Source organism: Pagrus major, chromosome 8, assembly GCF_040436345.1.
Source record: "Pagrus major chromosome 8, Pma_NU_1.0".
NCBI classification, from domain to species: Eukaryota; Metazoa; Chordata; class Actinopteri; order Spariformes; family Sparidae; genus Pagrus; species Pagrus major.
This window is the reverse complement of record NC_133222.1, coordinates 3,273,476-3,290,139: the sequence shown is the minus strand read 5'-3', so window position 1 is coordinate 3,290,139 and position 16,664 is coordinate 3,273,476. Positions and strand designations below refer to the sequence as shown.

Sequence of the window (16,664 nt, the reverse complement as noted above, 5' to 3'; positions counted from 1 at the left end):
TAATAGAACAGATAAAACAGTCTGGTAAGTTTAGAAAATTACAACACACTGTTACGCCATATCACTGTTTAACCATATTCAATATCTGAGATTATAACCACTCTCAGATGGCGAAAATTGATATAATATCAATATATATTGCCCAGCCCTGAGCAACAGCAGTGAAGAACAGTGCAGGTGGTACCGATGAACAGATTATGTTGGAACAGAGCTGGAAGAAGCTGTAAGTGTCATTGCTTCTCAGCAACAGTTGGCCTTATTCGCAACGGTTCCTCAAAAGCATCACGTCTTATAATTACACACAATGTCTTTTCTCTCACAGGAGTATTTTAGCACACATATAAACATGGTGATATTTGAGAAGACATGAGCAGATGAGTCCATATTGTAACCACATTTAGCACAGTATTAAACTTTAAGCAAACATTTAAGAGCTACAACCTTACAACCTTAGCTCTGCAAGCCTAAACTGCAGCCACTTATTATTACTGACTGTATTTGCTGTACAATGAACAATAACGTCAATGTCAGTGAGCGTTTACTACTTAACCGCTGCTAACCTCAGCACGTAGACGGCACCTTAAATGAATAAAAACAGGTTTAGCATTTAGCACCAAAGTTGTAGCTAACAGCAAAACAGCATTATACTCTGAGGGAACATTAGCACGTTATTTCATGGTGATTTTGAGGCTCTGCATCTTGACTAGCCTGGAAATAGTTGCAAACAGTCCCGTTAGTAAAGTTGAGCGAATACAGCATGTCGTTCCAGCAACAGCAAAAATAGCATCTTGCAGTTTTAGCTAGCCTCATATCCTCTAGTGGCTGGTTGATGACTTGCATTAGGTTGCTAATGAGTTAACGATACTCATATGATACACATATCGATTAAGTATGCCGCTGCGTCGCTTCAAAAAACTCACTTTTAACGTTACACTCCAAGGATGTAGTAATGGCAGAGACCGGATGCTCGGGCAGCTCGCATAGCTGTCAGTCGCTACCAGGTCGCCCCCCTAACTGGACTTGAGGGACCAGAAGAGTTGACTTTATTCTCCAAATTTAGACTTTATTCTTGAAGTAAATAATGAAAAAAAACCAAAAACTTCCTCCTCTCATTTTCCCCCTCATCCCTCACCCTAACACTCTTCCGTAATACTTCCATTGTAGAAAAAAGAGGAATAAACTAAAAGTCAACTTGTTTCAAATCTGTGTCAAGGTTATTTCAGTGAGGCAATAAAACCACAGAGCTGCACTGAGAGGAGGAGCAGCTGAGAGAGAAAAAACTTCAAGTCACATGTCCTGAAATGAAAGTGAAAGTTTGAGTGACAACAGAGCTGCAGTCCAGACGAGTCTCTGTGTTTCTCTCTGAACAAAACTTTCTCAACACAACAGCAGAATCTCTGACAAACACTGGTGAGTACACGGACAATTTCAACATGTACATTTTGTCAGAACTACAAAACAGGTCAAAATCAAACCACAGTGACTGAACTCTGGATACAGTTAGATAGGATACAGTCACAGCTAGCTTTAGCTTAAGCTAATTTACCCACTTTGACTGATCTGTCTCCTGATATTAAAACATTGTGCTTGATACCTGATATTAATTGAGTTTGTTATACCACATACCTTTACTGTAAAGCACAGCAGCTCAATCCAACCATAACAAAGACTAACACAGATAAACTAGTCTGCTAAAGGCTAACTAGCCTAGCTCAGAGCACAGAGTCTGATGTTATCTGACAGTGTCTTTTATTGCCTTCAAACAGCACAAAATGGCTGTTTTACAACTTATATGGCTGTTAAACACTTAAGTAAGAAGCCTGAACTTATAACCCTGTCCTTTCAACTTTACTGTCTCAGCTCTGTGCCTTTGTACAGCTGATAATATTTACTGCGTTTCAGAAACTGGTATTACCTGTAACACAAAACCTGAGCTGTACTCAGACAGGAAGGGCACATTTTTATCCAACAGAGCTCATCATGACTCCTTATATTACAGGAGTAATAGTTTATTGACCACTTAATCAAGAGATATCTAATTACAGTTTCTTTTTCTCACTTTTCATCCTCAGACTGTAAACATGTCTGCTGCCAGCTGTCTGCTGACTGAAGATCAGTTTCTGTGCTCCATCTGTCTGGATGTGTTCACTGATCCAGTCGCCATACCATGTGGACACAACTTCTGTAAAACCTGCATCACTATACACTGGGATAAAAATGTCCCGTGTCAGTGTCCCAACTGTAAAAAGATTTTCAACACCAGACCTGAGCTGCAGGTCAACACGTTCATCTCTGAGATGGCTGCTCAGTTCAGACAGTCAGCTCAACAGAAAGCCAGCAGCAGCAGCTCAGAGCAACAAGTTTCCAAACCAGGAGAAGTTCCCTGTGACGTCTGCACTGGAACCAAACTGAAGGCCCTGAAGTCCTGTCTGGTGTGTCTGGCCTCCTACTGTGAGACTCACCTGGAGCCTCATCTGACAAAGTCAGGCCTGAAAAGACATCAGCTGATCGACCCTGTGGAGAACCTGGAAGACAGGATGTGTACGAAGCACGATAAACTGCTGGAGCTGTTCTGTAAGACCGACAAGATGTGTGTCTGCATGCTCTGCACCTATTCAGACCACAAGACACATGATGTTGTTCCTCTGAAAGAAGAATATGAAGGAAAGAAGGCCGAGCTGGGGAAGAGAGACGCTGAAATTCAGCAGATGATTCAGAAGAGACAACTGAAGATTCAGGAGATGAAGCGCTCGGTGGAGCTCAGTGAGAAAGATGCAGACAGAGAGATAGCAGCTGGTGTTCAGGTCTTCACCGCTCTGAAGGAGTCTGTTGAGAGAAGCCAGGCCGAGCTCATCGACACCATCAAAGAGGAGCAGAGAAAGACAGAGAAACAGGCTGAAGGCTTCATCAAAGAGCTGGAACAGGAAATCTCTGAGCTGGAGAAGAGAAGCTCTGAGGTGGAGCAGCTCTCACAGTCTGAAGACCACCTCCACCTCCTCCAAAGCTTCCCATCACTGAACGCTGCTCCACCCACCAGGGACTGGACAGGAGTCAGTGTCTGTCCACCTTCATATGAGGGGACTGTGGTGAAAGCTGTGAATCAGCTGGAGGAGACGCTCAGGAAACAGATGAAGAAGGCCGAGCTGAAGAGGGTCCAGCAGTATGCAGTGGATGTGACACTCGATCCTGATACAGCACATCCCAAACTCATCCTGTCTGATGATGGAAAACAAGCCAACTGTGGTGATGTAAGGAAGAATCTCCCAGACAACCCAGAGAGATTTGATACTTGTGCCTGTGTCTTAGCAAAGCAGGCTTTCTCTTCAGGAAGATTTTATTTTGAGGTTCAAGTTAAAGAGAAGACTAAGTGGGATTTAGGAGTGGCCAGAGAGTCGATCAACAGGAAGGGACATATCAACCTGAATCCTCAGAATGGTTACTGGACGATATGGTTGAGGAATGAAAATGAGTACAAGGCTGGTGCTGGTCCTTCAGTCCGTCTCTCTCTGAAGTGTCAGCCTGAGAAGGTGGGGGTGTTTGTGGATTATGAGCAGGGTCTGGTCTCCTTTTATGACGTTGATGCTGCAGCTCTTATCTACTCCTTTACTGGCTGCTGCTTCAATCAGAAACTCTACCCATACTTTGGTTCTGGTCGTAATGATGGTGGTAAAAACTCTGCCCCTCTGATCATCTCTCCTGTCAATCACACCGAGTAGAACAAACATTTGATTTTCTACAGAAAGATTCACATCATTTAATGTAATAAATGTATATTTACTGGTTATATTTGGTTTGTACATTGTTGTTTTTTCAGATTCTGATGAAGCATTTTTTCTCCTTTTTATTTTTTGCCAATGTTTTTGTTTAATGTGTCACAGTATCTCTCTGATTGATTTGATGTAATGAACTTTATTTGTCTAAGAACTGTTAAATCATCCGAAACAAAGTATTTAAAAATAATCAGCATTTTCTGTTCCTTAAATATTTGGGTGCCAAATTCAAACCTTTTTATGGTCTGATCATTGTTTATATAAGAACTGTTGCAGACTGGCACAAATTGCTGAAGATTATTTTATGGATAAGACAAATGTGATTCAATTTTCTCTCATTTTCTTTTTAAAATGATGAAAAGTAAAATAAAGATTTTTTCTGCCTTAATCAGAAATTTGTTTTTTTGTTTGTTTTGCATTTTAAGCTCATTCTAAAATCAGCAACTTCCACTTAAGAAGACTTTTACTCTAGAAATATTGTACTTTAACTACTTTTTAAAAAAGTAGAATCTACAGTGTGCAGCTGTGGTCCAATCAGAAGGATTCTCCATCTCAGGTCAAAACTCGTATTTTCCTCCTTCTAATGTAATCTGTGAGAAATGTTTCAGACAGAGAAAAGCTGCTCAACACTTTGGAGAACAGCAGTGAAGTGCAGAGAGATTAGTTGCTGTGATGGATCACAGACTGTATAGTTTTTGGATCAGTTACACACTGAAATGTTACTGTCAGAGACAGGAAGTAACTAAGTACATTTACTCACATTACAAAAGCACAAAACTTAACATTTCTGTTTCTGGAGGCTTTTTGACTTTGCCACCACTGTGAGAGGAAATATTGTACTTTTACTCCACTACATCTGGATTTGCTGTTTGCAGATTCACATTTTGTATTAAACAAGAAATAAACTCAAATCACTGTTGTTGAGTTATCTTGTAATTTAAAACTACTTTAATTTTAGCTAATATTACATGCATTTTGTTGATAATCTTAAAAATCTCCACCCATTAAGGGACTTCATGTTATCCAGCATGTTGTCTGATGACATGACCCCTAAAACCCTGAAAATGTAAGCTTTCCAATCCACAGTGACAGCATGGTGCATTTACTGTTCTCAATATTATTAAAAAAGTATTCAGATCTAAGGCCAGCTGAAACAGAAAAATCAGCATCAGTCAATTTTCCATTGTGACTCAGCACTGGATGTTCAAATCAGTGCCGGCCCTGACCAATTTGGTGCCCTAGGCAAGATTTTGGCTGCCGCCCCCTTGCATCACAGACAATTTCACAATCAATTTTCATACACTCACACAGAAACTACATGTAGCTATGTATTCAAGATTTTATTTCTTTTAAGTCAAAAATATCACACCAAATAAAAACGAAAGAAACAAGTGATAAAAAATTAAAAATACAATATAAACAAGGTATTGCACACACATATTAAAGAATATTCTATTTACATACAAAATAAAAGCAGTCTGTATTCTTTGGGAGGAAACCTTTTGCAGCAGAAGCAGTGCAAGCTATCATTCTTTTTTGAGTACATCAGCCAGCTTCTTTTGATTTCTTCCACACTGACTAAGACTCTGGTAAAAAAGTCATGTGGACACTTTCTCCCATCTTTGTTTTTGGGATATGTGTAACTGTTTTTTATTTGAAATGGTCGTCTGTGAACTAACTCCTTTCTTACTGTGTCAGTTAGAAGAGACGGCCAGTCAGCAGCCTTTAGTCCTGATGCTGTGTCACTCTCTGTGCTGAGGTAGAGGACAGGAGCACCTGATGCTGTGTCACTGGCGGTGGTGGTGAAATATTTTAAAAGTGCATCTGAAGAGAGAAGAGAAGTATATGTGACCACTGGATGTTACATTTTAATAAAAAAACAGATGCTTGGTGTGTGCTATACATAAGACTTATATAGACTAAAGTAAAGTGCAGCGAAACTTATATATAGCTATATATAGCCTATGAATGATATGGGAAAGCTAAGGTATGGAGTATTAACAGTATTACACTTTAACTGCACTTTAACACTGATGTAAACTTTAACAAACATAAACTGTGACACAATAAACCAAAGGCTTACAACTACCCTGTTACTTATAAAGTGGATGGAAAACTCAGAGCATTTTAACTGACATACAAGCAGGAAAACACAGTGAACAGGTTAAAATAGCACCTGAACAGGCCTGACGTTAACTTTCCAAACGTCCCTGATGAATTTAAGGTGGAGTAACATTAACTTACGTCGACTCAGCTATTTACTGATTATTAAACAATCGTCTGAAGGAAGCTAGCAAGTTAACACTCTGCTCCAACAACGGTAACTATGATGCATATTAGTTTCATTCACTTCATCACATTGACGTTACTGTACCTCTTTCTTTTTCACATGTTTCTCCTCTTCTTTCCTTCTTTTCCTTCCCTGGGCGCCGGATGGTTTCAGTCTTTTGGACATTGTGGTTCCGCTACAGTATCAATAAACGTCTCTCTTGGGTCACGGTCCGGTCAGATTCAGGCAACTCGCCTCTCGACCCCGCCCCCTCCCTCACAGAGGGCAGGTACAGTGCAACGAGCCAGGAACCCAGAAGAAAGGCCTCTCCATTATTTAATAGGCTTTGCAATAAGGTTATGTTGCTGTGGGCTTATATAATATTTGGAAATAATATTACTAATAGCACTGGTAAAAAAATAGCATTATTGTTTTGTTTTTTTTCTCTCCCCCGTTTGCAGCGCCCCCCATGGATGACGGCGCCCTTAGCATTCGCCTATACTGCCTATGCCCAGGGTCGGCCCTGGTTCAAATGCTGAACTGAAATTCTTACAATTTCTACAAAGCACTTTCAACTTGAATCAATAGCGGCAAAAGCAAATGTCTCAATAAGCTAAAAGATTTTGGTTAATCAAATGGGTTATATTTGATTGATAAATCAATTCTCACCACCATGCAACTGTTTATAAGTAGAAATCAACATCTACTCCTGTAGTAGACTAGTGGTGTCAAATGTTAAGACTTTTGGCTAAAAGGTTCAAGATGTGAATCTCAAATTTTAGCACTGGCCAAATTATGCTGAAATTAATATTGCACAATTATGAATGATTGCCAACAGTACACTGCCTCACACTGGGCACCATTTGTAGTGCTTCATACAACATTAATAGGGAGTCTTAGGTTAAATTTGGCTATCAATATTACACAGACTTTATTTGTTGTACTTATCTTGACCCAAGTGAGTAAGAAGAAATACAGGCTGCTGACATGTGAAAAGGTTAAAGATCAACTTCAGACTGATGGTGGATCGTTGTGGGGTCTATAAAAGGAGTGTTACAGCCTGCTGATGTAAGTATGTTTTTGTACATCTACCACTCAACTGTTTTGTTGTCATTTTGTAGTCGGGTTAGATGATTTCTGATGATTTTAACTTGTTATTAACCCTTTTCTCATTTTCTGACTCTGTTTCCTCGACGTAACCAGAAATGACATATGTGAATATGACCAGTATCTTTCATTATATACTGATATCTTGTATCTGATGGTAACGTTTAAAATTTTGAGATTAAAATAGTTTTTCCAGTGCAGCAGACAGAATATTTCTTCATCCAGATGGTTAGAAGAGTCTTTGATGATTCTGGAAATTCAGAACAGAAGTAAATGTTGTGAAATTAACTTTTTGGTGTCATGAGTCTGTTTTTGTTTCTGTGATTTCCTGTTTTATTTTGAAGTTTTGCCCACTTGTGTCGTGTGTTGCTCTTCAGTTCCTCCCTTTGTGTGAATTTCCTGCCCTCTTTCTGTGTTCAGCTGTGTCTTGTTTGTCAGTCAGCACTGTGTATATAGTCTGTGTGCTCCCTGATGTCTTTGTCAGTTCGTCCTGTGTTTTCTCTGAACCCGTTCCCGTGTCTTCCACTATCTTCCCGTGTCATGTTTCTGTTTTTTTTGTTCCTCTTGTTTCTCCTGAGTTGTACTTTGCTCCTCTCGGTTGATACTTTCTTTTAGCTTTTGAGTTTCTACTTTGTGTTTTTGGGATTTACACCTTTTGGTTGTTTTTGGATTCCTGGTTTTTGGTTTTTCTCAGCTTTTTGTGAAATAAAGCTCGTCTTTTGTTCTTAATCCTGCCTGCCTCCCTGGTGTTTTGTATTTGGGTCCTCACCTTTCTACCACAAATTGTAACATTTTGGTCTTTAAAATTAATTGGAAAATGAGATTCTTAGCTCTGTTACTTGAATGTTAGGGTGATACATGAGACAATAAACATTCAGTATAATGTTGACTAACGATCACAAAGCTCAAAATATGAACTTTAAAGCAACACAGGAGCTAAATTACAGCAGAAAAATGTCACTTATGCAGCTGATGATCGACACAAACTGGCTCCAACGCGAGGCTCACAAAGTGGGTCTGCTAATCAGCTGCTGCATCGTGACGATTAACCACAAACAATGAACAGTAAAATGATGCAATAAACTGCACCACAAACAGAATATGTTCTCAATGAGGAAAACTTCAGCACAATGTTTTCATGAACACACAACAATAAACAAAAAACTGTCCATGAACCATCCACTCCTCTTCTGTTGCTGCAGTGACTAAGTGAGAAAACACTGTTTTTGTGCAACTCCTGTTTTGGTCCACTAGGTGTCACTGCCAGCCTTTCCAACACATATAGATGATCTATGAGTAATATGTGAGCAGCTGACTCTGCCCAGTCTGAGATGTTTTCACCTTTTTACAAACACATCTTAGTGATGTAAAAACAAGAGGACTCGAGACTGAACTCCACAAAGACTTGACTCAACTTGAGCCTCAAAAGCAAGTTTGAAGTTTTCACCTGTAAAATCCTCCAACAATGAAAAATGAAGAAGACAGCGACAGGCAGGACTTCATAGTTTACAATAAAAGGACCTGATCTCAGCTACAATATTCACAGTAAAAATAACAAGAATAAACACTGACACATTGTAGAAAAAAGAGGACTAAACAAAAGGTCAAATCTCAACTTGTTTCAAATCTGTGTCAAGGTATTTTACAATAAGGCAATAAAACCACAGAGCTGCACTGAGAGGAGGAGCAACTGAGAGATATAAAAAAATGAATGAAGCATTTCCTCAAATTAAAGTAGAGCTGCAGTTGAGACGCATCTGTTTCTCTCTGAAGAAAACTTCAACTGAATCCATCTGGTTTTCAGCAACACAACAGCAGAATCTCTGACAAACAATGGTGAGTACACGGCCACGCAAAGAGAAACTGCAGAAAGATTTGGTTGAATTGAGTTAAAACCAGTACCTGACTTTGTTACACCTGTATTATCATTTTCAACATGTACATTTTGATTTTCAAGAACTACAAAAATCTAAAAATCAAACCACAGTGACTGAACTCTGGATAAAGTTAGGTAGAATACAGACACAGCTAGCTTTAGCTTAAGCTAATTTACCCACTTTTACCGATCTGTCTCTGAAAATTAAAACATCAGTCTTGATACCCCAACATCTAAGTAGTTCAGTTTGTTATACCACATACATGTACTGTAAAGGGTCACAGCTAAATCCAACCATAACAACGACAAAATCAAACACAGATCAACTAGTCTGCTAAAGACTGACAAGTCTAGCTTAGATGACCTTTGGATCCTCCCAACAGTGTCTGATGTTATCTGACTGGCTGTTTTACAACTTATAGAGCTTATAACCCTGTCCTTGCTACTTTAATGTATCAGCAGCTACATGCTGTGTGCCTTTGTACAACTGATAATGTTCACTGTGTTTCAGAAATATGTATTAACACACAACCTGAGCTCTACACACTCATATAATTATAAATAATTGAGAAACAATTTCAACAAATAATAATTGAGCCATTAAGCTGTTATTAAATAAACAATATATGATCACTGTAATGCAAACAAAATAGTGGATGAGGAGATTTGGTTTGTGTTCTTACACTTGAATTGAAACTTGACAAAAAAAAGATGTTGACATGTGAGTTTGACTGCAATTATATCAATATTAACATCCACAATAACACCACCTCCTCCTCCATCTTCTCTTTGTTTCTGTATTTTTGGTCTTTAGCTTGTCTTAATGTATCTACTTTTGTTCCATAACAACAGAACTTAACATTACTCACCTTATATTACAGGAGAAATAGTTTATGCAACACTTAATCAAGAGATATCTAATTACAGTTTTCTTTTTCTCACTTTTTGTCCTCAGACTGTAAAGAGGTTTTCAACATTAGACCTGAGCTGAAAGTCAATACTCTCATCTCTAAGATGGCTGCTCAGTTCAGACAGTCAGCTCAACAGAAAGCCAGCAGCAGCAGCTCAGAGCAACAAGTTTCCAAACCAGGAGAAGTTCTCTGTGACGTCTGCACTGGAACCAAACTGAAGGCCCTGAAGTCCTGCCGGGTGTGTCTGGCCTCCTACTGTGAGACTCACCTGGAGCCTCATCTCACAGCTAAACATCTGAAAAGACATTCACTGATGCAACCTGTGGACATGAAAGGCAGGATGTGTGCAAAACACGATAAACTGCTAAAGGTGTTCTGTAAGACCGACCAGATGTGCATTTGCAAAGTCTGCAGTGTTTTAGACCACAAGACACATGATGTTGTTCCTCTGAAAAAAGAATATAAAGGAAAGAAGGCCGAGCTGGGGAAGAGAGACGCTGAAATTCAGCAGATGATCCAGAAGAGACAACTGAAGCTTCAGGAGATGAAGCGTTCAGTGGAGCTCAGTGAGAAAGATGCAGACAGAGAGATAGCAGCTGGTGTTCAGGTCTTCACCGCTCTGAAGGAGTCTGTTGAGAGAAGCCAGGCCGAGCTCATCAACACCATCAAAGAGAAGCAGAGAGAGACAGAGAAACAGGCTGAAGGCTTCATCAAAGAGCTGGAACAGGAAATCTCTGAGCTGAAGAAGAGAAGCTCTGAGGTGGAGCAGCTCTCACAGTCTGAAGACCACCTCCACCTCCTCCAAAGCTTCCCATCACTGAACACTGCTCCACCCACCAAGGACTGGACAGGAGTCAGCGTCCGTCCACCTTCATATAAGGAGACTGTGAGGAGAGCTGTGAATCAGCTGGAGGAGACGCTCAGTGAACAGATGAAGAAGCTGCCTGAGCTGAAGAGGGTCCAGCAGTATGCAGTGGATGTGACACTCGATCCTGATACAGCACATCCCTACCTCATCCTGTCTGATGATGGAAAACAAGTTAAACATGGTGATGTAAAGAAGAATCTTCCAGACAACCCAGAGAGATTTGATACTAATTGTTGTGTCTTAGCAAAGCAGAATTTCTCTTCAGGAAGATTTTATTATGAGGTTCAAGTTAAAGAAAAGACTAAGTGGGATTTAGGAGTGGCCAGAGAGTCGATCAACAGGAAGGGACAAATCAATCCAACTCCTCAGGATGGTTACTGGACAATATGGTTGAGGAATAAAAATGAGTACAGAGCTCTTGCTGGCCCTTCAGTCCCTCTCTCTCTGAAGTGTCAGCCTGAGAAGGTGGGGGTGTTTGTGGATTATGAGGAGGGTCTGGTCTCCTTTTATGATGTTGATGCTGCAGCTCTTATCTACTCCTTTACTGGCTGCTGCTTCACTCAGAAACTCTACCCATACTTCTGTCCATGTAAAAATGATGGTGGTAAAAACTCTGCCCCTCTGATCATCTCTCCTGTCAATCACACTGAGTAGAACAAACATTCGATTTTTTACAGAAAGATTCACATCATTTAATGAAATAAATGTATATTCACTGATTATATTTGGTTTGTACATTGTTGTTGTTTCAGATTCTGATGAAGCATTTTTTCTCCCTTTCTTCTCTTAATGTTTTTGTTTAGTGTGTCACAGTATCACTCTGATTGATGTCGTTAATTTTTGCCAAATTCAAACCTTTTTATGGTCGGATCATTGTATATATAAGAAGTGTTGCATACTGGCACAAATTGCAGAAGAACATTTTATGGATAAGACAAATGTAGCTTAATTTTCCGTCATTTTGTTTTTAAAATGATGAAAAGTAAAATAATTTTTTTTCTGACTTAATCAGAAATTTGTTTTTCATTGTTTTCAGCAGCTGATGTTTCTAATGACGACCAAATCATGTGATTAAAAACACCATCAGCTGTTCTCAGATCAGATCACATTAAAGAGAGATTGTAGTGTGAGATGATGGTGGATCGTTGTGGGGTCTATAAAAGGAGTGTTACAGCCTGCTGATGTCAGTATGTTTCTGTACATCTACCACTCAACTGTTTTGTTGTCATATTGTAGTCGGGTTAGATGATTTCTGATGATTTTAACTTGTTATTAACCTTTTTCTCATTTTCTGACTCTGTTTCTTCCACGTAACCAGAAATGACATATTTGAATATGACCAATATCTTTCATTATATACTGATATCTTGTATCTGATGATAACGTTTAAAATTTTGAGATTAAAATATTTTTTCCAGTGCAGCAGACAGAATATTTCTTCATCCAGATGGTTAGAAGAGTCTTTGATGATTCTGGAAATTCTGAACAGAAGTAAATGTTGTGAAATGAACTTTTTGGTGTCATGATTCTGTTTTTGTTTCTGTGATTTCCTGTTTTATTTTTGAAGTTTTGCCCTCTTGTGTCGTGTGTTGCTCTTCAGTTCCTCCCTTTGTGTGAATTTTCTGCCTTTTTCTGTGTTCAGCTGTGTCTTGTTTGTCAGTCAGCACTGTGTGTATATAGTCTGTGTGCTCCCTGATGTCTTTGTCAGTTCGTCCTGTGTTTCCTCTGAACCCGTTCCCGTGTCTTCCACCATCTTCCCGTGTCATGTTTCTGTTTTTTTTTGTTCCTCTTGTTTCTCCTGAGTTGTACTTTGCTCCTCTTGGTTGATACTTTGTTTTAGCTTTTGTGTTTCTACTTTGTGTTTTTGGGATTTACGCCTCTTGGTTGTTTTTGGATTCCTGGTTTTTGGTTTACTCAGCTTTTTGTGAAATAAAGCTCGTCTTTTGTTCTTAATCCTGCCTGCCTCCCTGGTGTTTTGTATTTGGGTCATCACCTTTTTACCACAAATTGTAACATTTTGGTCTTTAAAATTAATTGGAAAATGAGATTCTTAGCTCTGTTACTTGAGTGTTAGGGTGATACATGAGACAATAAACATTCAGTATAATGTTGACTAATGATCACAAAGCTCAAAATATGAACTTTAAAGCAACACAGAAGCTTAAATATAGCAGTAAAATGTCACTTGTGCAGCTGATGATCAACACAAACTGGATGTAAAAACAAGAGGACTCGAGACTGAACTCCACAAAGACTTGACTCATCTTGAGCCTCGAAAGCAAGTTTGAAGTTTTCACCAGTAAAATCCTCCAACAATGAAAAATGAAGAAGACAGAGACAGGCAGGACTTCACAGTTTACAATGAAAGGACCTGATCTCAGCTACAATATTCACAGTAAAAATAACAAGAATAAACACTGACACACACACACCATTAACACACACTGCAAACTTTTCCATCTCAGTTTTTCTTCCCTTTTTTCTCCTGTAAATGTGATAGTTAGAAATCTGAGAGGAGGAGCAACCGAGAGATTAAAAAAAAATGTGCAGCATTTCCTCAAATGAAAGTAGAGCTGCAGTCCAGACGAGTCTCTGTGTTTCTCTCTGAACAAAACTTTCTCAACACAACAGCAGAGTCTCTGAAAAACACTGGTGAGTACACGGACAATTTCAACATGTACATTTTGTCAGAACTACAAAACAGGTCAAAGTCAAACCACAGTGACTGAACTCTGGATACAGTTAGATAGGATACAGTCACAGCTAGCTTTAGCTTAAGCTGATTTACCCACTTTTATCGATCTGTCTCTGAAAATTGAAATATCAGACTTGATACCCCAAGATCTTAGTACTTTGGTTTGTTATACTACATACATTTACTGTTAAGGGCCTCAGCTAAATCCAACCATTACAACGACAAACACAAACACAGATAAACTAGTCTGCTGAAGGGTAACTAGCCTAGCTCAGAGGACAGTGTCTAATTTTATCTGACAGTGTGTTTTATTGTGTATAAAAGGTACAAAATTGCTGTTTTACAAAATATATAGCTGATAAACACTTAAGTAAGAAGCCTTGAATTTATAACCCTGTCCTTTCAACTTTACTGTTTCTGCTATGTGCCTTTGTACACAAAAGCCTGGCTCTACTCAGACAGGAAATTCCACTCACCGGTGTATCCAGGGCAAATATGAAGTGAATGGGCTGTTCTCCTCCAAAGGTGTCGGCGTGTAGTATAAAATAAATTCTGCGGAGGCAAGGCTGGGTGGATATGATAGAGCAATCTTTATTGAAACAGATTTCAAGCCAGCGTCCGAACCAGAGTGTGCACTCCCTGGTATTCTCAAATCTCGGCAAAATGATGCCCAAAATGCTTTGCCCCCTGCTCTATCAGAACTCCTCTCAGACCCTCAGTCTTAGGAGATCAACAAAAATTCACCCCCGTTCTCTGGTGTGTGTGTCCTTTTAGAGTCCATTCGCTCAGGCCCGCCTGTTTCTCTAATTGTTTACTTTTGGGGAACTGAGGGCCCCTCTATCCTGTTGGAAAAGGATGGGTCTGCATAACATCTCTCTCTCAAGGGAATATGTGTACGTGGATGTGTGTGCGTGACTATGTTGATGTTAGTCTCTCTACACTTAGATGGAAATGTATACATTGAACCTCTGAACTAGTCAGTCCTTGGTGTGGGGCCTCTTCCTTTAGCTATTCTCTGACGCACACTACAGGGCTAATATGTTGTTATCCTGGACATGAGACCTCTACGTTGTCCCCTTCCCACATATACTTAAAGGGAAGCATCTGGTCCTGTCCCATCCTGTCCTGTCACTCAGAGCTCAGGAGGTATAAGAAACACTCAGACACTACAAATATTAACCCAAAAGAACTCATTATATTCCAACAGTAATAGTTTATTGAACACTTAATCAAGAGATGTCTAATAACAGTTTTCTTTTTCAAACTTTTGTCCTCAGACTGTAAACATGTCTGCTGCCAGCTGTCTGCTGACTGAAGATCAGGTTCTGTGCTCCATCTGTCTGGATGTGTTCACTGATCCAGTCACCACATCATGTGGACACAACTTCTGTAAAACCTGCATCACTATACACTGGAATGTTTATGTCCCATACGAGTGTCCCATCTGTAAAAAGATTTGCTACACGAGACCTGAGCTGAAGGTCAATACTTTCATCTCTGAGATGGCTGCTCAGTTCAGACAGTCAGCTCAACAGAAAGCCAGCAGCAGCAGCTCAGAGCAACAAGTTTCCAAACCAGGAGAAGTTCCCTGTGACGTCTGCACTGGAACCAAACTGAAGGCCCTGAAGTCCTGCCGGGTGTGTCTGGCCTCCTACTGTGAGACTCACCTGGAGCCTCATCTGACAGCTAAACAGCTGAAAAGACATTCACTGATCCGACCTGTGGACATGAAAGGCAGGATGTGTATGAAGCACGATAAACTGCTGGAGCTGTTCTGTAAGACCGACCAGATGTGTGTCTGCAAAGTCTGCAGTGTTTTAGACCACAAGACACATGATATTGTTCCTCTGAAAGAAGAATATGAAGGAAAGAAGGCCGAGCTGGGGAAGAGAGACGCTGAAATTCAGCAGATGATCCAGAAGAGACGACTGAAGATTCAGGAGATGAATTGTTCAGTGGAGCTCAGTAAGAAAGATGCAGACAGAGAGATAGCAGCTGGTGTTCAGGTCTTCACCGCTCTGAAGGAGTCTGTTGAGAGAAGCCAGGCCGAGCTCATCGACACCATCAAAGAGAAGCAGAGAAAGACAGAGAAACAGGCTGAAGGCTTCATCAAAGAGCTGGAACAGGAAATCTCTGAGCTGGAGAAGAGAAGCTCTGAGGTGAAGAAGCTCTCAAGTTCTAAAGACAACATCTTCTTCAACTTCCAAAGCTTCCCATCACTGAACGCTGCTCCACTCATCAAGGACTGGACAGGAGTCAGCGTCCATCCACCTTCATATGAGGGGACTGTGGTGAGAGCTGTGAATCAGCTGGAGGAGACGCTCAGTAAACAGATGAAGAAGCTGCCTGAGCTGAAGAGGGTCCAGCAGTATGCAGTGGATGTGACACTCGATCCTGATACAGCACATCCTGAACTCATCCTGTCTGATGATGGAAAACAAGTCAACTGTGGTGATGTAGACAAAAATCTCCCAGACAACCCAGAGAGATTTGATACTTGTCCTAATGTCTTAGCAAAGCAGAGTTTCTCTTCAGGAAGATTTTATTATGAGGTTCAAGTAAAAGAGAAGACTAAGTGGGATTTAGGAGTGGCCAGAGAGTCGATCAACAGGAAGGGACAAATCAAACTGACTCCTCAGAATGGTTACTGGACGATAGGTTTGAGGAATAAAAATGAGTACAAAGCTGGTACTGACCCTTCAGTCCGTCTCTCTCTGAAGTATCAGCCTGAGAAGGTGGGGGTGTTTGTGGATTATGAGGAGGGTCTGGTCTCCTTTTATGACGTTGATGCTGCAGCTCTCATCTACTCCTTTACTGGCTGCTGCTTCACTCAGAAACTCTACCCATACTTCTGTCCATGTCTTAATGATGGTGGTAAAAACTCTGCCCCTCTGATCATCTCTCCTGTCAATCACACTGAGTAGAACAAACATTTGATTTTCTACAGAAACATTCACATCATTTAATGTAATAAATGTATATTTACTGATTATATTTGGTTTGGTTTCAGATTCTGATGAATCACTTTTTCTCCCTTATTTTTCTGTTTTTTTAAATGTGTCACAGTATCACTCTGATTGATATGATGTAATGAACTTTATTTTTCTAAGAACTGTTAAATCATCAGAAACAAAGTATTCAAAAATAATAAACATTTTCTGTTCCTTA

At 40.0% G+C, this 16,664-nt stretch overlaps 2 protein-coding genes across 2 annotated transcripts; both read left to right on the top strand.

Moving 5' to 3' along the window:
* Nucleotides 1-1,336: 1,336 nt before the first annotated feature.
* On the top strand, nucleotides 1,337-11,733 carry LOC141000858 (uncharacterized). Its single transcript, XM_073471738.1, has 4 exons — nucleotides 1,337-1,410; nucleotides 2,073-3,712; nucleotides 7,567-7,583; nucleotides 9,978-11,733. Exons 2-4 carry the CDS (start codon nucleotides 2,082-2,084, stop codon nucleotides 11,453-11,455), a joined length of 3,126 nt encoding a protein of 1,041 aa, XP_073327839.1. The 5' UTR covers nucleotides 1,337-1,410; nucleotides 2,073-2,081; the 3' UTR covers nucleotides 11,456-11,733.
* Nucleotides 11,734-13,395: 1,662 nt separating this feature from the next.
* Nucleotides 13,396-16,483, top strand: LOC141001033 (E3 ubiquitin-protein ligase TRIM21-like). Its single transcript, XM_073471961.1, has 2 exons — nucleotides 13,396-13,453; nucleotides 14,774-16,483. Exon 2 carries the CDS (start codon nucleotides 14,783-14,785, stop codon nucleotides 16,418-16,420), a length of 1,638 nt encoding a protein of 545 aa, XP_073328062.1. The 5' UTR covers nucleotides 13,396-13,453; nucleotides 14,774-14,782; the 3' UTR covers nucleotides 16,421-16,483.
* The last annotated feature ends 181 nt before the right edge of the window (nucleotides 16,484-16,664 follow it).

Coding starts and splice junctions, on each gene's coding strand:
- LOC141000858 (XM_073471738.1), top strand. CDS start 2,082: ATGTCTGCTGCCAGCTGTCTGCTGACTGAAGATCAGTTTCTGTGCTCC.
- LOC141001033 (XM_073471961.1), top strand. CDS start 14,783: ATGTCTGCTGCCAGCTGTCTGCTGACTGAAGATCAGGTTCTGTGCTCC.